At 47.4% G+C, this 16106-nt stretch overlaps 1 protein-coding gene across 2 annotated transcripts in view; it reads right to left on the bottom strand.

Moving 5' to 3' along the window:
• Positions 1-3245: 3245 nt before the first annotated feature.
• DCUN1D3 (defective in cullin neddylation 1 domain containing 3) overlaps positions 3246-16106 on the bottom strand; it is a 59818-nt gene continuing 46957 nt past the window's right edge. For both annotated transcript variants that reach the window (XM_004705736.2, XM_045284405.1), the window contains exons 2-3: positions 10260-10795; positions 3246-8721 (exon numbers count right to left, since the gene is read on the bottom strand). In XM_004705736.2, coding sequence (XP_004705793.1) covers positions 8238-8721; positions 10260-10690 — 915 coding nt within the window. In that variant the 5' untranslated portion in view covers positions 10691-10795 and the 3' untranslated portion in view covers positions 3246-8237. The remainder of the gene's footprint in view (positions 8722-10259; positions 10796-16106) is intronic.

The following is a 16106-nucleotide window of genomic DNA, read 5'->3' as shown; positions in this document are numbered from 1 at the left end:
CCACACCCTTCCAGAGAACCAATGCCGGGCTGCCGGGGCAGCTGGTGGAGAAACAGCTTCTGGGGAATTGTTTTAGGAGGGAGGGGGCGGGCAGTGATGAAGTTTTCACAGAACTCTCGGTTCAGGATTTGCACATATTCCTCCCTCTTCTGACCTTCCCTCCCACCATGGGATTGCTCAGGGCACTCGGTGATGCTAACTTTGTGTTCTCTCCTTTTTTGCAAATGTTTTCCTTTGTATTGTTTAAATACTTTCACTTTTACTTATATATTCATTCCTTGAATTTATTATAGAAAGCTCATTAATGGGTTTATATGAAAACTCCAGTAGAATCACACCTAATCCCCTTCTTAGTACCAATAACTGCTAGTGTATATAATCTATTGTCATCATTCTTTAAAAGTTGTTTTAAGTCGCTGTAAGATACTCCAGCATGCTGATGGTCATGATTTCTAAACAAATGCCCTACTGTTGACACTCAAATGTCTCCCAAATGCTGCTAATGATGCAAATGATTTGGAGGTTATAGTGGGTTAAATGTTATTAACACTTAAAGATACTTAACCCCTAGAAAGGTTTTTGCCGTGTTAGCATGAGTTTAAAACCTTTCCCAATTTTATATGCAAAAGGTTTTCATGATAGGTTTTTCTAATTGAATACCCTTTAGAATGGGATTACACACACACACACACACACACACACACACACACACACACACACACGCTGGCCTGCTGTTTTTCTTCAGTGAGTTGTCCATATTCTTTGCCCATTTTTCTATTGGGAGACTTACTTTTTTCCACACTGAATTTTTAAGGGCCTCATATGGATTAAGTATAGTTTTGTCCATTTATCAAAGTCTTCACTGATCCATAGATCAATTTAAGACCTACTATGTATTTTTAATTATTTCATGTTTACTTATGCCTTCATTTCCCCCCTTGGAATTTAATTTGGCCTATGGTACTTTCTCCCAAATCCTTAGTAAAGGAGTCTCCTTTATTATAGAATTCCATGTGCAAGTCTACTAGAGACTGTGCCCATGTTTTTCTTCTTAAACTAGAGCCATCTAGTATAAAGCTATTTTAATATACTACCACCTAGCCCCAGATAAGCAAAAGCCCATAAGGAGTTGTCATCTGCATGGATTATGTAACAGTTGAGCATTATATGCCCTCCTGCTAACTGCATTCTTATTACAGTCCACCAGAACTTTCTCCGTACCCCTAACTTGAGTGATCAAGGCCTGAATATTGCATTACAAAATGTTTCACCCTGGTAAGAGCCGTGTGGTTTTCATAAGCCATGCCAGCTTACACAGGCAAAGCTGAGAAAGGGAAATACCAGGCGAGGAGTTAGCTAGGCTCCCTTGCTTCTTCCCATGCCGACCAACCCTGTGGATCGAAGTCAGAACCCAGCCCTGAAGGGCACTTCCAGCGCCAACCCGGCTAAGTTTCGTAAACGGATTTGAGCAGAGGCATGTTTCAGAGGTGTGTGCTGCTCCAGACCTGAGCACTGCTTCTGCTGCTACAGCAATTCTGCTCCACGTGCAGTGTGGACAAACAGCTAGTCCTCATTTCATTTAAAAGTTAGCTATAAACACAGGCACCCAAATCAATATCCTTCCTTCTTCAGTCCCCATACCTGTTTGCAAGGCCCTTGCTAAACTGGACTCAGGGGCCACATAAGCTCAAGAGCCAACAAAGTACATAGTTTGGAGATATAGTTTTTAAGTGGAGGTAGGTGGAGAAGTCACCCTTAATTTCCTTCCTGCCCTATGTGATACTATACTTAGTAATAGAGAAAGCAATATTTTAAATTCACTGACAGTCCCAAAGGTCTGCACACCACTAGTAAAAGTAGTACCAAGCCTCTTCCAACTCAAAATTTAAACCTACCCCTGTATTTACTTTTAGGAGTCCCGGTGTAGTTACACACACCTCCACCTGCTAAACAAAAGGCCAATGGTGTGAACCCACCATTCCATCGTTCCCCAGAAGAAAGATGAAGCTGTCTGCTTCGGTCAAGATTGAAGTCTTAGCAACCCACAGGAGCAGTTCTACTGTCTGTCTTGCAAGGTTGCTAAGAGTTACAACCAACTCGAAGGCAGTGAAGTTTGAGTTAGAAAGATGTCCAAGCCTAAGGTGACCAGATGTCCCATTTTTTAACAATCTGTCCCATGTCCCGTGACAGTTTTAAAAAGTCCCGGTTTTGGGAACGAATGCAGGACAAGCTAGGGTATATGGTTTTTGGCTGCCATGTGGCTATTTTGTCATGATGAGTTTTATCAATGGTGTCCCGCTTTACCAATGTTAAAATCTGGTCACCTTACCCAAGCCCGTATCAACTTAAAAAAAAAATTCTCATCCAACCACTGTACCTACTTTTAGATTTCACTACTTGTAAAAGGTGAGAATTCCATTGTGGCCTCCTTCAAAGCAATGACTTAAGATGGTTGGTTAATGGCTTCCTGGACATAAAGAACTAAGCAGAAAGTACGGCTAATGGTTGAGAGACAGATCATTCGTGGTTTACAACAGGCTGCTTGACTAAGGAGATGGAGTTCTCAGGCAGGGATCATCCTGCTCCATCTAGTACAAAGTGGAGTTGAGCCCTCAAGAGGGGCAGCACCTTGTCACAAGTGAGCATGCCAACCTCTCTCCAGTCTTTTGTAGCCCCTACATTACTCAGCTAGTATCTTTGGTGGAGAACCTTAAGAAAGCGCTTCTGGAACTTTATAAGAAAATTATTTTAAGTCTTCACACTGATGGAATGAACATTCTCTAATGTTACAGATGAGAAAAGGAAACTCAGGTTTACTAACATCAAAGGTCACATAGTAGTGGCACTTCAGTCCTTTAGAACCAGGTTCACCTTGCCTCCGTCTTAATCACTGCCAGCCTGGAAGAGCAAGGAGCCATGCCATCCATTTTACACGGAACTCAAATTCAATTTGTATTCTGTATGGGAATCTACAAGTTGGTAAGGTGAGACTGTGGTCCTGGGAGGATTCATTTTCTCTTTGCCTGCCAAGTACTGGTATCCCAAAGGCCACCCCATGATATCTTGGTGAGTGGGCGGGTAACACCCAAGTTTGGAATCTGATTCCTCTTCCTATATTGGATTAGTTTCAAATCCAGTATCATGTTGAGAGAGGTTTCTGATGGGATAAATCTTGCCCAGAATTAAGTCACTGCCTTTTCATCCCACATACCACCACCCCAACCCACCCTCAGAAACGTCAACAGTCAAGTAAACAAATTTATTAAATCCAACAGCAGGTAACTTTCCAAATTAAAAAACATCGAAAGAAAATATGTAGACATCAAAGACCAAAAAAAATGTGTGTAACAAGTTAATAAAAATATTTAAAGGGCCATTTGGAGAGTGCAACAATGCAGAGAATACAAACAAAAGTATTGACTTCTGTCAACAACTTTGTACAACCTCGAGAAACTGACACGCTGGTCACAAACCAGGAGGATCCACAAAGGTGGAGGGTCACGTGAGTAGTGTGGACTCATCACCTCAGCGGGTTAAGGCAGGGTATCTGTAGGACCAATTCATCCAAGCCCCATTTGCCTATTGCTTCAAATTCCCCTTTGAAACCTAGAATCAGATTCTTTAGTGCAACAGGTAAGAACAATTAAATCACAGATGCAGGGGCCTGAGGACCAGGGTCTGAGGAAAACTCCTCCCAGAGCAAGTAACGAGTATTGGGGGTGGGAAACCCACTGCAGCTGCTGAATGGCTTCCTTTGGCAATATCCACGATTTGTGTTGAAAGTAGGTGGGAGGGATGGTGGGTAGTAGAACTGGGTGTGAGTGCAGCCTGGGGTTTCAGGAAGGGAAATGAGGACGAGATGCCCTAGCACCTTACGCAGAACCCATTGCAACTATCTTGGCTTCTACCATCTTGTTTCATTTCAAAAGGGGGGAAAAACACTGCTGAGCCTCAAAAAGACATACTCCTGGTTCATGCTAAAGTGAATATAAGAGCAAAAAGTTTATGGAAAAGTTCCCTTATCTTTTGATTCAATTTTCCACCAACTTTTTTTTTATTCTCCTAAGAATTACGTATTATATATTACCATGGGAATAAACTCTGAAGGGGATTGGGGACTCCTCCATTTGACCCACAGCAGAAATGGAGCATCAGTGTTGGCATGTCCTCAGCTGAGTTCCAAGTAACACCCTTCAACTGTAAAACAGAATTGCCTCGTCAGCTGTTTAAAGGAGGCTGCTGGATGCCCTTAAGGAAGACCTTTGTCAGTTACCAAATGTTCAAGTAATCGCTAATCAAACAGAAACGGAGGGAAAATGGCAAAGCAGGCAACAAAACCACATCCCAGACAGCAGCAGCTTCCTTCCAGCCCTCCCTTTATTGGGGCCGCCTTAGGACTTCCTTCCCCTAACACTAAGGATGGCAAACTGAAAGATGTTCTTCTTTTAGACAAGTCCTTCCCCCACAGCTCCCCCCAGGGTTTACCATAATTTGGCATAGTACACCAAGGTCATCCAATCCACTGTGGAGTCTCCTCCGCTGCAGCCTCTGGCACTGAGGACTGACTGTGGACACCAGGCCCTGGGAGATCAGATCAGCACTGTTCCAGAGATCACTTCATACCGTGCTGTTGAATTCTTTCTCGCCAGGGCTAGTTCAAGGTTTCCTGGGGGAAGTTTAACATGGGACCTTCCCAATGGGACTTCCTTGGACCTGGGGCCTTGGTCAAGCAAGCAGAGATCTTTATTCAGTTCTAGGTTTTTTTCCTTGTCAGAAGGGTAGGCATGGGCTTTGGACCTAACTTAGAATATAGCCATATCTGGCAGCCATGAGAGGGCAGCTACTGGGGCAACCAGCTGAAGCAATGCAGAGCCAGTACAAGGGGTGCAGTTAAAAGCGATACATTCAGAGTTGGCAGGGTGGGGGAAAGCGAGTCAATGAAGCAACGCTTCATCTCATACCAGCTTTCTAATAAATTGCTAGAGAAAATAACAGCTCACAAAACCATTTGCCCCAAACCAAGCAATTTCCCAACACACATTCTATTTGTTGAGGTATCCTTCAGATGTTGGCTTTTAAACTTCCCGCATCCCCACACCACTCTGGAGTCTCACTGCCAGTGTGAAGGGTGTAGGACTCGCCCGAGGGGTGTGCCTTTGGCTTCTTCCACAGAATTACTGCTCCGTTAAGAACAAAACCTGCCTTAGGTTCCGAGGAACAGGGCATTTTATTGCCAGAAGCTTAACTGAAAATACTACACACACCTCACCTCGGATCCCTTTGCTGAAAAGCGTCTGCATTTCCTTGGCCACGAAAACTCCGTGCTTTGGCCCAGAGCTACTGCAGAAACTGGCACGCCTGGGTGGTGGGTGAGCATCAGGGAACCAAACGAAGAGTGTTTCTGTCTGACCAGCTCCCGTTCTGACTTCTCCAGATGCGTTTCACCAATGGATCATTAAAAACATCAAAACGTGTTCTTTTGAATGGCTCCGTGGCTGGGAAGGGAGTCCTTGGGGGGTGCAAAGGTGCTTGGCTGCTGCTTAAAAGGTGGGAAGCTCAGTCCACTTAGCGTTGACTTGGTCTACATTAGAAAAAGCAGCCCTGAAAACTGGAGCACAGTTCTACTCTGACACTGGCCAGGAGTCAGAATGGACTCAACACTTGGTTGGGGGCAGCTTGTGTGTGTGTGTGTGTGTTAATAGCTTAAAAACAAAAGATCTACCTACTATATAGTCCACCTAATATACAGAACGAAGGAGTCTTGTTGGCGACGCAGTTAGGTATTAATGAAAGGTCTGTGGTTCAAAGCCACCAATCCTGCTCCTCAGTAGAAAGATGTGGTTGTCTGTTCCTGTAAATATTAGCCTTGGAAACACTGCGGGGCAGAACTACTCGGTCTTATAGGGTTACTGTGAGTCAAATCTATGGATTTTAATGCATGGAATGCCTTCTGATAGGCTGGGAGGAATCCAGTCCCTTCGGCATCCTCCATCTCGTGTACTTTCCCCCTGTACATCCTTCAGACCTGGGTCAGAAAGGACCTTCTCTAGTAGGAACAGCCTGTCTTCCCCTCAGCCAACCTCCGGCCATTCTAGAATGGAGAAGAACCGGGGTGCAGATGGTTACGGGAGGAGGAGGTCTCTTTTAAGACCTTAGCCTAACACGACTACTACAGCGGAGGTCAGACCTGCTTGGGCCCCAAGAGACTCTTACATAGGCAGGACTGATTCAGTGACAACAAAGCAGGCACCCGGCCTAAGACTCTCTTCAGCTTCTAACAGCATCTACTCCTCAAAAAACCAAGTTCCAGGACATTCTCTGTTAATGTCAATTTTAGAGAAACACCGCAGCAACATCCCCAATCATCTTTGCAACAACGGAGGCCCAAAGGTGTAAGCATAAAAGAATGAAGACAAGCAGTTCCTGCTCAAGATGTAAACACCTACTTGGGGTAAGGCGGGATTAGGAGAGCAAACTCCAAATGACAAATTCTCACTGCCCCCGGAGTATAAATATTCTTTTAAGAGTTTATTTAAAAGATTCCCTTTTCAATGTGTTTCCAAGTGTCGGAAGCTGAACTGTGTAAGTTCCTGCCAATTGGCACAGCTTCTAGAAGACATATTTTGTAAAACTGAAAAACAGCAAGAGACTCCACTACTGAAACTAGGTGTGGGCCAGAATCAGCTCCTCGGGTCCCTGTGTGGCAGTCTGGCCAACGTTGGCCTTGCGGAGCCGGTGCGTGAAGGAGTTTGGGGCACTCTATCTTAAAAGGAAAGGCTAAGTGAAAATGGTCCAAATTCAGATTCAAAAGCCTCCTTCATCCTCGTGTTCCCTGGTGCTCACCTTCCACTGTCATATACTGAAGGCAGCTCCCTCTTTTACGGCCAGTTTTAGCAGGCAAAGAAACAATTGACTATCAATACATATATGTGTGTATATATATTTTATATAGGTAAAATATATACATATATGTATATATGCATATTTGGGGGCAGGGAGGAGAGGAGGGTCATGTAAACCTAAACAGTCATCACATTACCCCCAGTGAGCCTGACTTTAACAGAACAGGTAATAAATAACTCCTGGGGCTTCGGTGACAACATGGGTGCAGCAAGAGGGGAGAGGGCACACGGTCAACTATTAAATACACGTCGTATGTTGGCTTGGCAGAGCTCAGGCCAGCCCCAGGCTTCTTCACTTGCCAGACAAGTAAGCTAATGATATTCAAAGAAAAAAAATTAACAAAATAACAATACAAAATTTCAAGCAGAGCTCCATACCACAGTTTTTTTTTAAGTCAGCTGGCCGGCAGGCAGAGTTTTCCAACCACCAGGAACAGGAACTTTGGCTCCATGTCAAATTAAAAAAGCAGGAGAAGAAAGTATTTCCACTTACAACATGAAAACACAGAAACTTCAACAAAGAACAAAAACTACCAGAGAGGTCTACTTCCAGCAAAACTGAGGTAGCACTGCTTCTCTGCATGCGATGCTTCAGTGGTTCTCAGTATGGTGCGCTTAAACAAATAACTGCTCACTTGCCTGGCGGGGGCAGCATGTTGGTGGGTAAACGCAACATGAAATGCAATAGATCAATGAAGGAATGAGCAAGAAGTGAGGGAAAGGAGGGTTTCCGATAAATTAGCTTGAAGGTGGGTGTCAACAGACGGCAAAAGCTCCCCCAGGGCTTTGAACTGTCTGGGAATTAATGCAATGTGGTTAACAGTTAACACTGCAATTCAACTTGGCGTAAATCTTTAAAAAGAATTATTACAACCTAAATTCAACCATGTAAACAGCACTACACAAAGTACAGACCTGCCCTGAAAAACAAAATATGCAAAACAGACCTGGCACTGGGTCGTTTTTTTTGTTCATTCAACCTAACTGTCCCAGACCCCATCCTGCTCTGCACTCTAGCCCCCCACACCCCCAAATCTAATTTGTGCAAGAAATGGCAGGCTTCTCCTATCTGAAGGCTTCAAAAAACGATACACAACATGTAGCCAGGTTCAAATATTTTGGGGTACCCCCCCAAATGAAAGAAATAACCAAAATAACCAAAATGAAGAAAGTGCCTAAAACATGATACAGCATTTTAGAGCCCTTTCAGATACAAGGCAGAGAAAGGTGTAAAGTAGAAAATATCCGGATCTTCAGTAATTTCCAGAAAAGTCTAACTCCTCCGTTGGCTGCAGGGCAGCGGACAGATCCTTGGTGTTGCTCCTTGCGGAGCCGCTAAGTCTGCCCCTCAGGACACAAGCCCTGGGGCCCTGAGCTGAACACACCACTCCCTTCCTCTTCTCTTTTCCTCCGCTCCATTTCCCACTCCACAAAGGTATCAAAGAGACTTGGCCAGGCCTCGTCTTCGCTGTAGTTGCTGAGGTCGGGGCCAATCACCTGAGTGAAGTTAAGGAACATGTTCCAAGTGTCCCGGGAGATGCCCTTGATCCCCGAGGGGTTCTCTGTGAGGAAGTGTAGCCACTGGTCCAAAACGGGAGGATTGTTCTGGGTAAAGACTAGTTTCCACAGGGCAATGGCTATTTCCCGATGCAGCGACCGCTGCCCTTCTTCCGAGTCCAGGCCAAACTGAAATGTAAACCGGTAAAGATCCTTGAATCTGTCCTCTTGTTTGGCTTCAATTAAGAGGCTGGGGAACCGCGCACAAATCCCATCAATGCTGTCTGCACTTATTGCTTTGCAGCCATCAAAAAACTCTTTCCTGCAACAGGAAGGAAGGGAGTACAATTAGAAATTATTGTAAGCAACATCACTTTGTAAGCACCATAATTAAGAGCATGGGTTTGGGGAAGGACAGTCTCAATTTGAAGTCTAACCCCAGCACTAATTAGTCCGATTTCCTTATTGTTTTGATAAGGACTACAGAGCTAATAGAAACGAAGTGCTCCCCACAGTGCCTGGCACATGGTAGGCAGATGAGTGATACTGGCCCTTTCATTTCTTCATTTATCCTGCCTTGCACCAGAGCCAGGCCTGTTCCATGCTGCCGTAGTGATTAAGCTGCAGAGACGCGCCCCAAAGCCTCTTTCTTCCTGCTTCCCTTTTGGTTCCTGGTGGGCTGTTTACTGGGGGAATGGTTTTTGTTACAGCCAAGGGAGAGCTCTGGAGTCAGAGATTCTGGATGGATCCACATAACTCTACCACCAATCATCAAAATTTTGTACTACAGAAACAAAAATAGTACAGATATTTTAAAATTTTATATATAGCACTTTTCTGTTTACAAAGTGGCTCACAAGGACCATTTATTCAAAGGCTGCTGAAGTGAGGGTATGAGGTCAACTACACGGGCACACAAGTTGGAACATGTGCAGCCAGTTCTGATTCACAACTCAGTACTATGCACACCACACAGTGGAGTGACCCTGCCCCGTTGTCTGCCAAAAACCACATGGATAGGGACGAGGAAGAGGTACACAGTGACTGCTTGGTAACTGCAGTCAGTGCTTCTGGCACATAGACTACGTGGCCCATAGCACCGGCACGTGGCTTTGTGGAGAAATACAAGTGTATACCCAAAGGTACTCACCGTAGTGATACTCACTGTCCCCTACATGTGACGCCAACATGGTTAAAGAGAAATGCCCCACAGGCTTACCAAGACTGTAAGCTGTATGGAGGCAGACCATCACATCTTTTTTCTCCGAGAGCAACTGGTAGGTACAAATCATTGACTTTTCAGTTAGCAGCCAACTGCTTAACTGCAACGCTATCCGGGCTCTCTGGCTCATGGATAGGTGTGCAATGAATAGGGAGGATGGGAATGAGTAAAATACATTCTAAACAGCACACGGCTGGACAGCAGCTCAGCATGGGGATACACTGGATTACTCCTAAGTTCAGCCCAAAGCGGTCCATGCCCAGTTACTCAGACATTGCCTGTTACTATGGCAAAAGCTGCCAGAAATTTGACCCACGAATTAGGCAACGGCTCATTTTATACCAAGAAACTTGAGGTCCACATAAGAATCAGACACAAAGCTTGAACCCTCTGGGATTCCTATTCCTACCACAGAGACAGGTATACATTAAAAACAAAAACCCTTAAAGGAGTCTCTGGAGGAGAACATGACTTAGCTCAAAGAATTTAGGCTTTATAGTAAGTGGTCAAAAAAGAATAAAGACTTACCCAAACCCCTATGAATCCAACCCAGTTATATCCTAGGTAGGCACCACTGCCCAATGGTGTGCTCTTTCCTCCTTGGCTCACCTGGTGGACATGAACTATTTGTGACTAACCTGGTGAATTTGCACATGGTAGCAGCCTGGAACTTCCAAGCCAAGAGCAGCACTCGAAATTCTGTGGGGTCGACACACAGGTCATTGCAAAAGCGCTCCATGCCTTCCTCCAAAATTGCATCCTCCCGCTCGTCCTTGTAGCGCCTGAATAGTTCTTCCAACCTCTGCAAGGAAGACTCCTCGGCCTTGGACTTTGGCTCCCTCCCAGCGTCTCCTGAGGATGTTGGCAGCTGGAAGGCCTCGGTGGCAGCGTCCGTTTTCTTGGTCCCATTAACGAGAATATCCCCACCTGGCTTGCCACAAGCTGGCACTTGTTCCTCACGGTGGCCTGCGCTCCGCCGGCTGTGTGATTTGCTGCTGGGGTCACGGTCTCCATTCTTGCTGCCCAAGGTTGACGAGGGATTCTTACATTTGGTGACACACTGGCCCATGGTGCTGGTGGCCTGGACTCTAGAGTGGCCCCCTCAGGATGAGATGCCCTCGTTGCTGCTGACTTATATGCCTCAACATGCCATCAGCTAGAGGAGCCAGCCAACCTGGAGGGAAAGCAGAGCACAGTCACATCCAGCCAGCGAAGACACAGTATGGCTGCTACCCCTCCTTGGCTGCCCTCTGCTGCACCAGGCCTTCTTAATGAGCCAACAAAACACCAAGGGAGATGCCCTGCGTGCCCGGAAGATGCAGTTTGCCAGTGACAAGGGCCCACAAGGAGAATTAGGAAGGGCAATTCCTGAAATCCTGAAGGTAACGTATGTTACAGAGAGGTTGATCAGTTTGGCCAGAAAATAGTAGAAAATACATCTTTCTACTTACCATCACATAAGAGTTATTTGAACTTTGGCTGATACAAAAGGTACAAATAAAAAGTTAAATTCCTAGCCCCTAATGTCAGAATTCCCAGGGTTCCTTAAGTAGGATTACTAAGAAGAAAGGGATAGAATATCCAAGATAATATATGAGGGGGCTCCAAAAGGTCTGTAGATCAATAGAATGAAAGGTTGTAGGGCAGTGAGCTTTTGTGTGGCTGAGCATGGCCAAGCTCTTCTGGCTTGCGCACCAGCTCATTTCCACTTGCCAAAGAGGACTTGCTCAGTGGCCTTGGAGGCCCAGGGTCCTGACGTCATTGCCACCTTTGTCTTTCTCTGGAGATGCAAAGAGACTAGAGTCTGGCCTCACCACTGCCCACGACCTCAGATCACTAAGTAGCCCCTTAACTACAAATACAGTTATTACCATTGTAAGTTCTTTTATTGCTCTGGGTTAAGCACTGGACTGCTAACCTCCGGGTTAGTGGTTCAAAACCTCCAGCCTACCCAAGGGAGAAAAATGAGCTTATCTGCTCCCTTAACGATTTTGGATCACTACGAGTTGGAATCAATTCCAAAGCCAGCCAGCAGGCTTGGTTGGGGTTATGTTACCATCGTATTACCATCACAGAGTACTGAAAAGCAAGGATGTTATTTTGAGGACTAAGGGGCACCTGACGCAAGCCATGCTATTTCCCATTGCCTCATATGGAAGTGATAGACACAGAATGAGGAAGATGAAGAAGATTCAAAGCATTTGAAGTAGGGCACTGATGAAGAATATTCAAAGTACCATGGACGGCTAAAAGGAGAAACAAATCGGTCTTGGAAGAAGCACAGCCAGAGCTCCTCGGTGGCAAAGATGACAAGATCTCATTTTACATCCTTTGGATGTGTTATCAGGAGACCAGTCCCTGAAGGAGGACATCCTGCTCAGTACAGAAGAGGGGCAACGGAAAGACACCATGGCCAAAGTGACATCGTGGCTGCAACCACGCATGGGCTCCAACACGGCAACAGCTGTGAGGTCGGCCAGCACAGGACTGACTGGGCAGTGGCTCGTTCCTCACGGCGCCTAACAACAACCATCACAGAGCTGGCAGCCTTCTCCTTTGGACTTTTGGAATCTTGGGAGGAAATTTCAGGTTAGTGGTCTGTGCCCAGGCAATTGCAAACGTGCCAGTGGGCTAATGGCAGGGCTGTTAAGGCAGCAGCATCCAACAGGAGTCAACCCTGAGTCAGTGAGCTCCACAGGGGCAGGTTTAACACACCTCCAGGGGGAGAATCCAGGAGTCAGCAACAGCATGTGAAAAGGCCTCTCTCATAAGCACCTACCCAGGCTCAGGTGAAGTACTGCATGGATACTGGGTTGCCACCCCACCTCCCCACCCCCAATGCCAAGTTGCACAGCCTGGGTGTGGAAACTGTGGCGAGGTGTAGTGAGATGGCCACTCCTGTGAGCAGTTTGGCCACCGGCACCTTGTCAGCCCTGAAAGCTCCTGCCCCTACGAGAATGGCACCAAGAGTGCCAGTTCGCAAGGGATGGTGCCAGGGCTTCCTGCGGCCTCGAGGAGACAGTTTGTGAAGAGGAGGAGGAAGGGCTCAGGGGCAGGGAGTGTGAATGAGGGCTCTCAGCCCAACACTGCCCTCCCCCCTCCCTTTCCATGAGTGGAGCCCCAGTTGAGGCAACCATCGCCCAGCCCCTCCTTCTTCTCGCCCTCAGGCAGTGGGGGCGGCACAGCAAGCAGAAGGCAGGGAGAGAGAGATCTGGAGATGATGATGACCAGGCCAACTCCTAGATGTGGCATGTGGGGAAGCCACCTGGCTGTCCCCTTCTCCCCGCAGAGCAGCACTGTGAGGTGCCTACAGCCAAAGTACGCAAGAATACGCACAGCATACAGGGCCAGGGTTCTTTGGGGCAGAAAAGGAATGCGGGATCTTACAGGTGGCTCCACACTTAGCACGCAGCTCTCCAAGTGGATGAGGTGAGGGGGTGTGGTGTGGGAAAGGGGGGTGGTGCTAAAGAAATCCCGTAGTTCCGCACAAAAGCAAGTGAAGCCCCTTGATGGCAACCTGAGAACTTAGTGGTCTCAGGAGAGGGCAGTAAAAGAGAAAACCACCTATGAAAGACATTGAGGTGGAGCGTCGCCCCAGCATAATGCCATCTTTGGGCTCCTACCCTGGCCCTGTGAGATCAAGCCCCTTGTCTCCAGTGAGACCCACCTAGTCCCTAAAGACTGGTGGTGGAAGCTGAAATCACTGCAAGGACAGGGTCCTGCATGGCGACTGGAGACCCCAAGTGGAAGTCAGAATATACTGGTCAGGACCAATAAGCTGGAGCCCTCGCTCTGGTTGAGAAGTCTGGTCTTCGGAAACCCTAAGGCGTTTTTCAAGGCCACCCCCCTTGGCAGAATACATCTAGGGGTGATTCTCCGTGGGAAAACTGCAGTCACGTAGTGAGAAGAGCCTTGATCCTACCATCCCGGTTCGGAACTGTTAGGAGACACCTGGCCCACATCAGACGGTGTCAGACCTGGCTCGTGTGTGTTCTTCAGCATCCCTCTAGCCTACAGATCTCCAAACGTATTTGGTCTACCACCCCCTTTCCAGGGGGGAAGAATTACTCAGTGCCCCCCTGGCAATTTGTACTGTAGCCCATAATCCAGAATCAAGTGTAGGTTATCTGTAGCCACGCTATACCATTCTAGCTGCCACCCGGCACGACCACCCACTTTGGGAAGCACTGCTCTAACTCCATATGCTCAGGACCAGGAAGGGCAGCAACGGGCCCCAACATATGTCGTGGGATGGTTACTAGGGACCCAACTCTACCTTCTTTCCCATTGCCGCAGTCCCCCCCCACCCATCATTGCACTGATGATACCACGTTAACTACTGAAGATGTTTCTGTTGCAGGAATGTCTAGGTGATAATCACCCACCTACAAGGGAGTGAGCTGGGAACTCCCAAAAGGTATATTTATCAGGAGTGTTGCCTGAAGCCATGGGTTTACAAGTTGCAAGACTGTCCCTCCTCTAAGAGGCCAAAAGAAGGGTAGCCCTTTTGGCTCTTTCAGGGTTATTTCTACCCCGCTCAGCCCACTCCACTAGGTGGTAGCTGAGAGTGCCTCTTGGGACTAGGACATAGCAACTGCAGCACGCTTCTGAGGAAATCAGCGTGGGTCAACAAGTGAAAACTGCTGAGGACCCTGTGGGAAGGGCACATACTACAATGACCCCAGCAGAGTGCGCCACCAGAGCTGCCTTCCCTCGCTCCCTCTCTACTACGAGAGGGGAGGGCCTGTTGCCAGCAGGTGCCTGGTACACACATGACTCTAACAGAGGTGAAATTTGCTCAGGGACAAGCAATCAATGGGCTGCTTTAAAGGCCAAAGGATGGCCATCAGCCATGAACCCTGGCCTGTATGTAACCCTCTGCACAGACATTTGGCAGTAGCCTGTGGACTAACCATGTAAACTGGCCACTGGCATCAGGGGCAGTGCAGTGAACGATAGTGGGCAAGGTCCTGGGGGTGGGGGCGCTGAAGCAGGTTATCTGGGAATACCCCCAAACCTCTGCCACTGACCTGCTTTTCACGTGGCAGCCCATTCACCTCTTTGCCTGTGGGGAACCAAGCAGCAGACACTGGAGCAATGAGCTAGAACGGTGTATCCAGATGGGGTACCCACTGGAGTTGGTAGGAGCCCAAGAGGCATACAAAGCTGGGAAGTATAGTGATTCCGTGACTATGTTCCTGCCCATGCCCACGGCATCTGCTCCACGATCCTGAACGGTGAAGCTGTGCCCACATTCTGGGCATATGTTAGCAGCTCTGAAGGAAACGGACTGAAGGTTGGAAAGGCAGGTGTGTGGTAGGTACCAGGAAAGGGAAATCTTCCTCTTAAACATAAGGGAACATAACCATAACAGACTGGGAGGTAGAGTGCTGCCTGGGGTTTTGAGGTCGATAAATTCGACCCCACTGAGGCTTTTCACTTCCTGTGGCACACTTGGACCTTCCACTCACCACAAATGACATCACAGGCTTTGTAAGCTGCCCAGGCTGCTGGTGGGGCAAAGTCCTGTGGCACTTCAAATAACTCAGGACCTGGCATTTGTTGTGGGTCACTGCACAGGATGGATTGGCTACTTTATTCCTCGGGAAACTGAAGAATTGGGAAGAACAGGGGAAGCCTCCACACGGCTGCATGAAGGGTCTCACCGACGGGCAAGCTCCACGTGTGTGGAGTGGGAGCAGGGCCTTCACCTGAGCTGACAGCAACAGCACGAGGGTTGCAAGTGGGTCCCTTTCCTGGCATACAGAAGCCCGGACTTTACTCCTGCCCCACAGGGGACTCCCCAGGGTTGCACATGTGGTACACTCAGCCTGGGAAGACATTGACGGTGCCACTGTTCTCACCACCCCAAGGGAAGCCATTAGCACCATCCTAATGGAGGGAGGGTGTGGCCTAATCTCAGTACCTACTAAACATCTGCCTTCCAACGCAAGATCTGAAAGCGTGCATGGAAAGACACACGTGGAATATAAGACGGGGAGTATGTCTATCTATATAAGAGAGGTAGGACAAACCATCCTGAGGAGAAAACAATGGGACTAGTGGTCCCCTGGGGGACATGGGAGAGGATGGGGTGGGGAGGGAGAGCAGGGAGCCAACAAACTCAGGGATGAGGGAACAACACAAGATCTAAAAATGATGGCGAGGAGGGCGTATCATGCCTGGTGGGGTTTGATCAAGTGCAATGTAACCTAGAGGAATTACTGGGAGTCGAATGGAGGGTGAGCATGATAGTGGGACAAGAGGAAGGTGAAAGTAAATAGAAGAAAGAAATAGCTATAGGCATGTATATATTTAAATATATAAATTTATGATCAAAGGGATTGAGGCCAATGTACATATATTTATATGTTAAAAGTATTAAGATAACAGAAGGACTTTGGGCCTCTACTCAAGACCTCCTTACACACAGGAACACTTTGTTCAAATAACCCGGTACTCTTTGATACTCACCTTCCCGACTC

Source organism: Echinops telfairi, unplaced genomic scaffold (assembly GCF_000313985.2).
Source record: "Echinops telfairi isolate 266 unplaced genomic scaffold, ASM31398v2 ScPeMD7_5;HRSCAF=22, whole genome shotgun sequence".
Classification (NCBI taxonomy): domain Eukaryota; kingdom Metazoa; phylum Chordata; class Mammalia; order Afrosoricida; family Tenrecidae; genus Echinops; species Echinops telfairi.
This window is presented reverse-complemented; position numbering and strand designations above follow the sequence as displayed.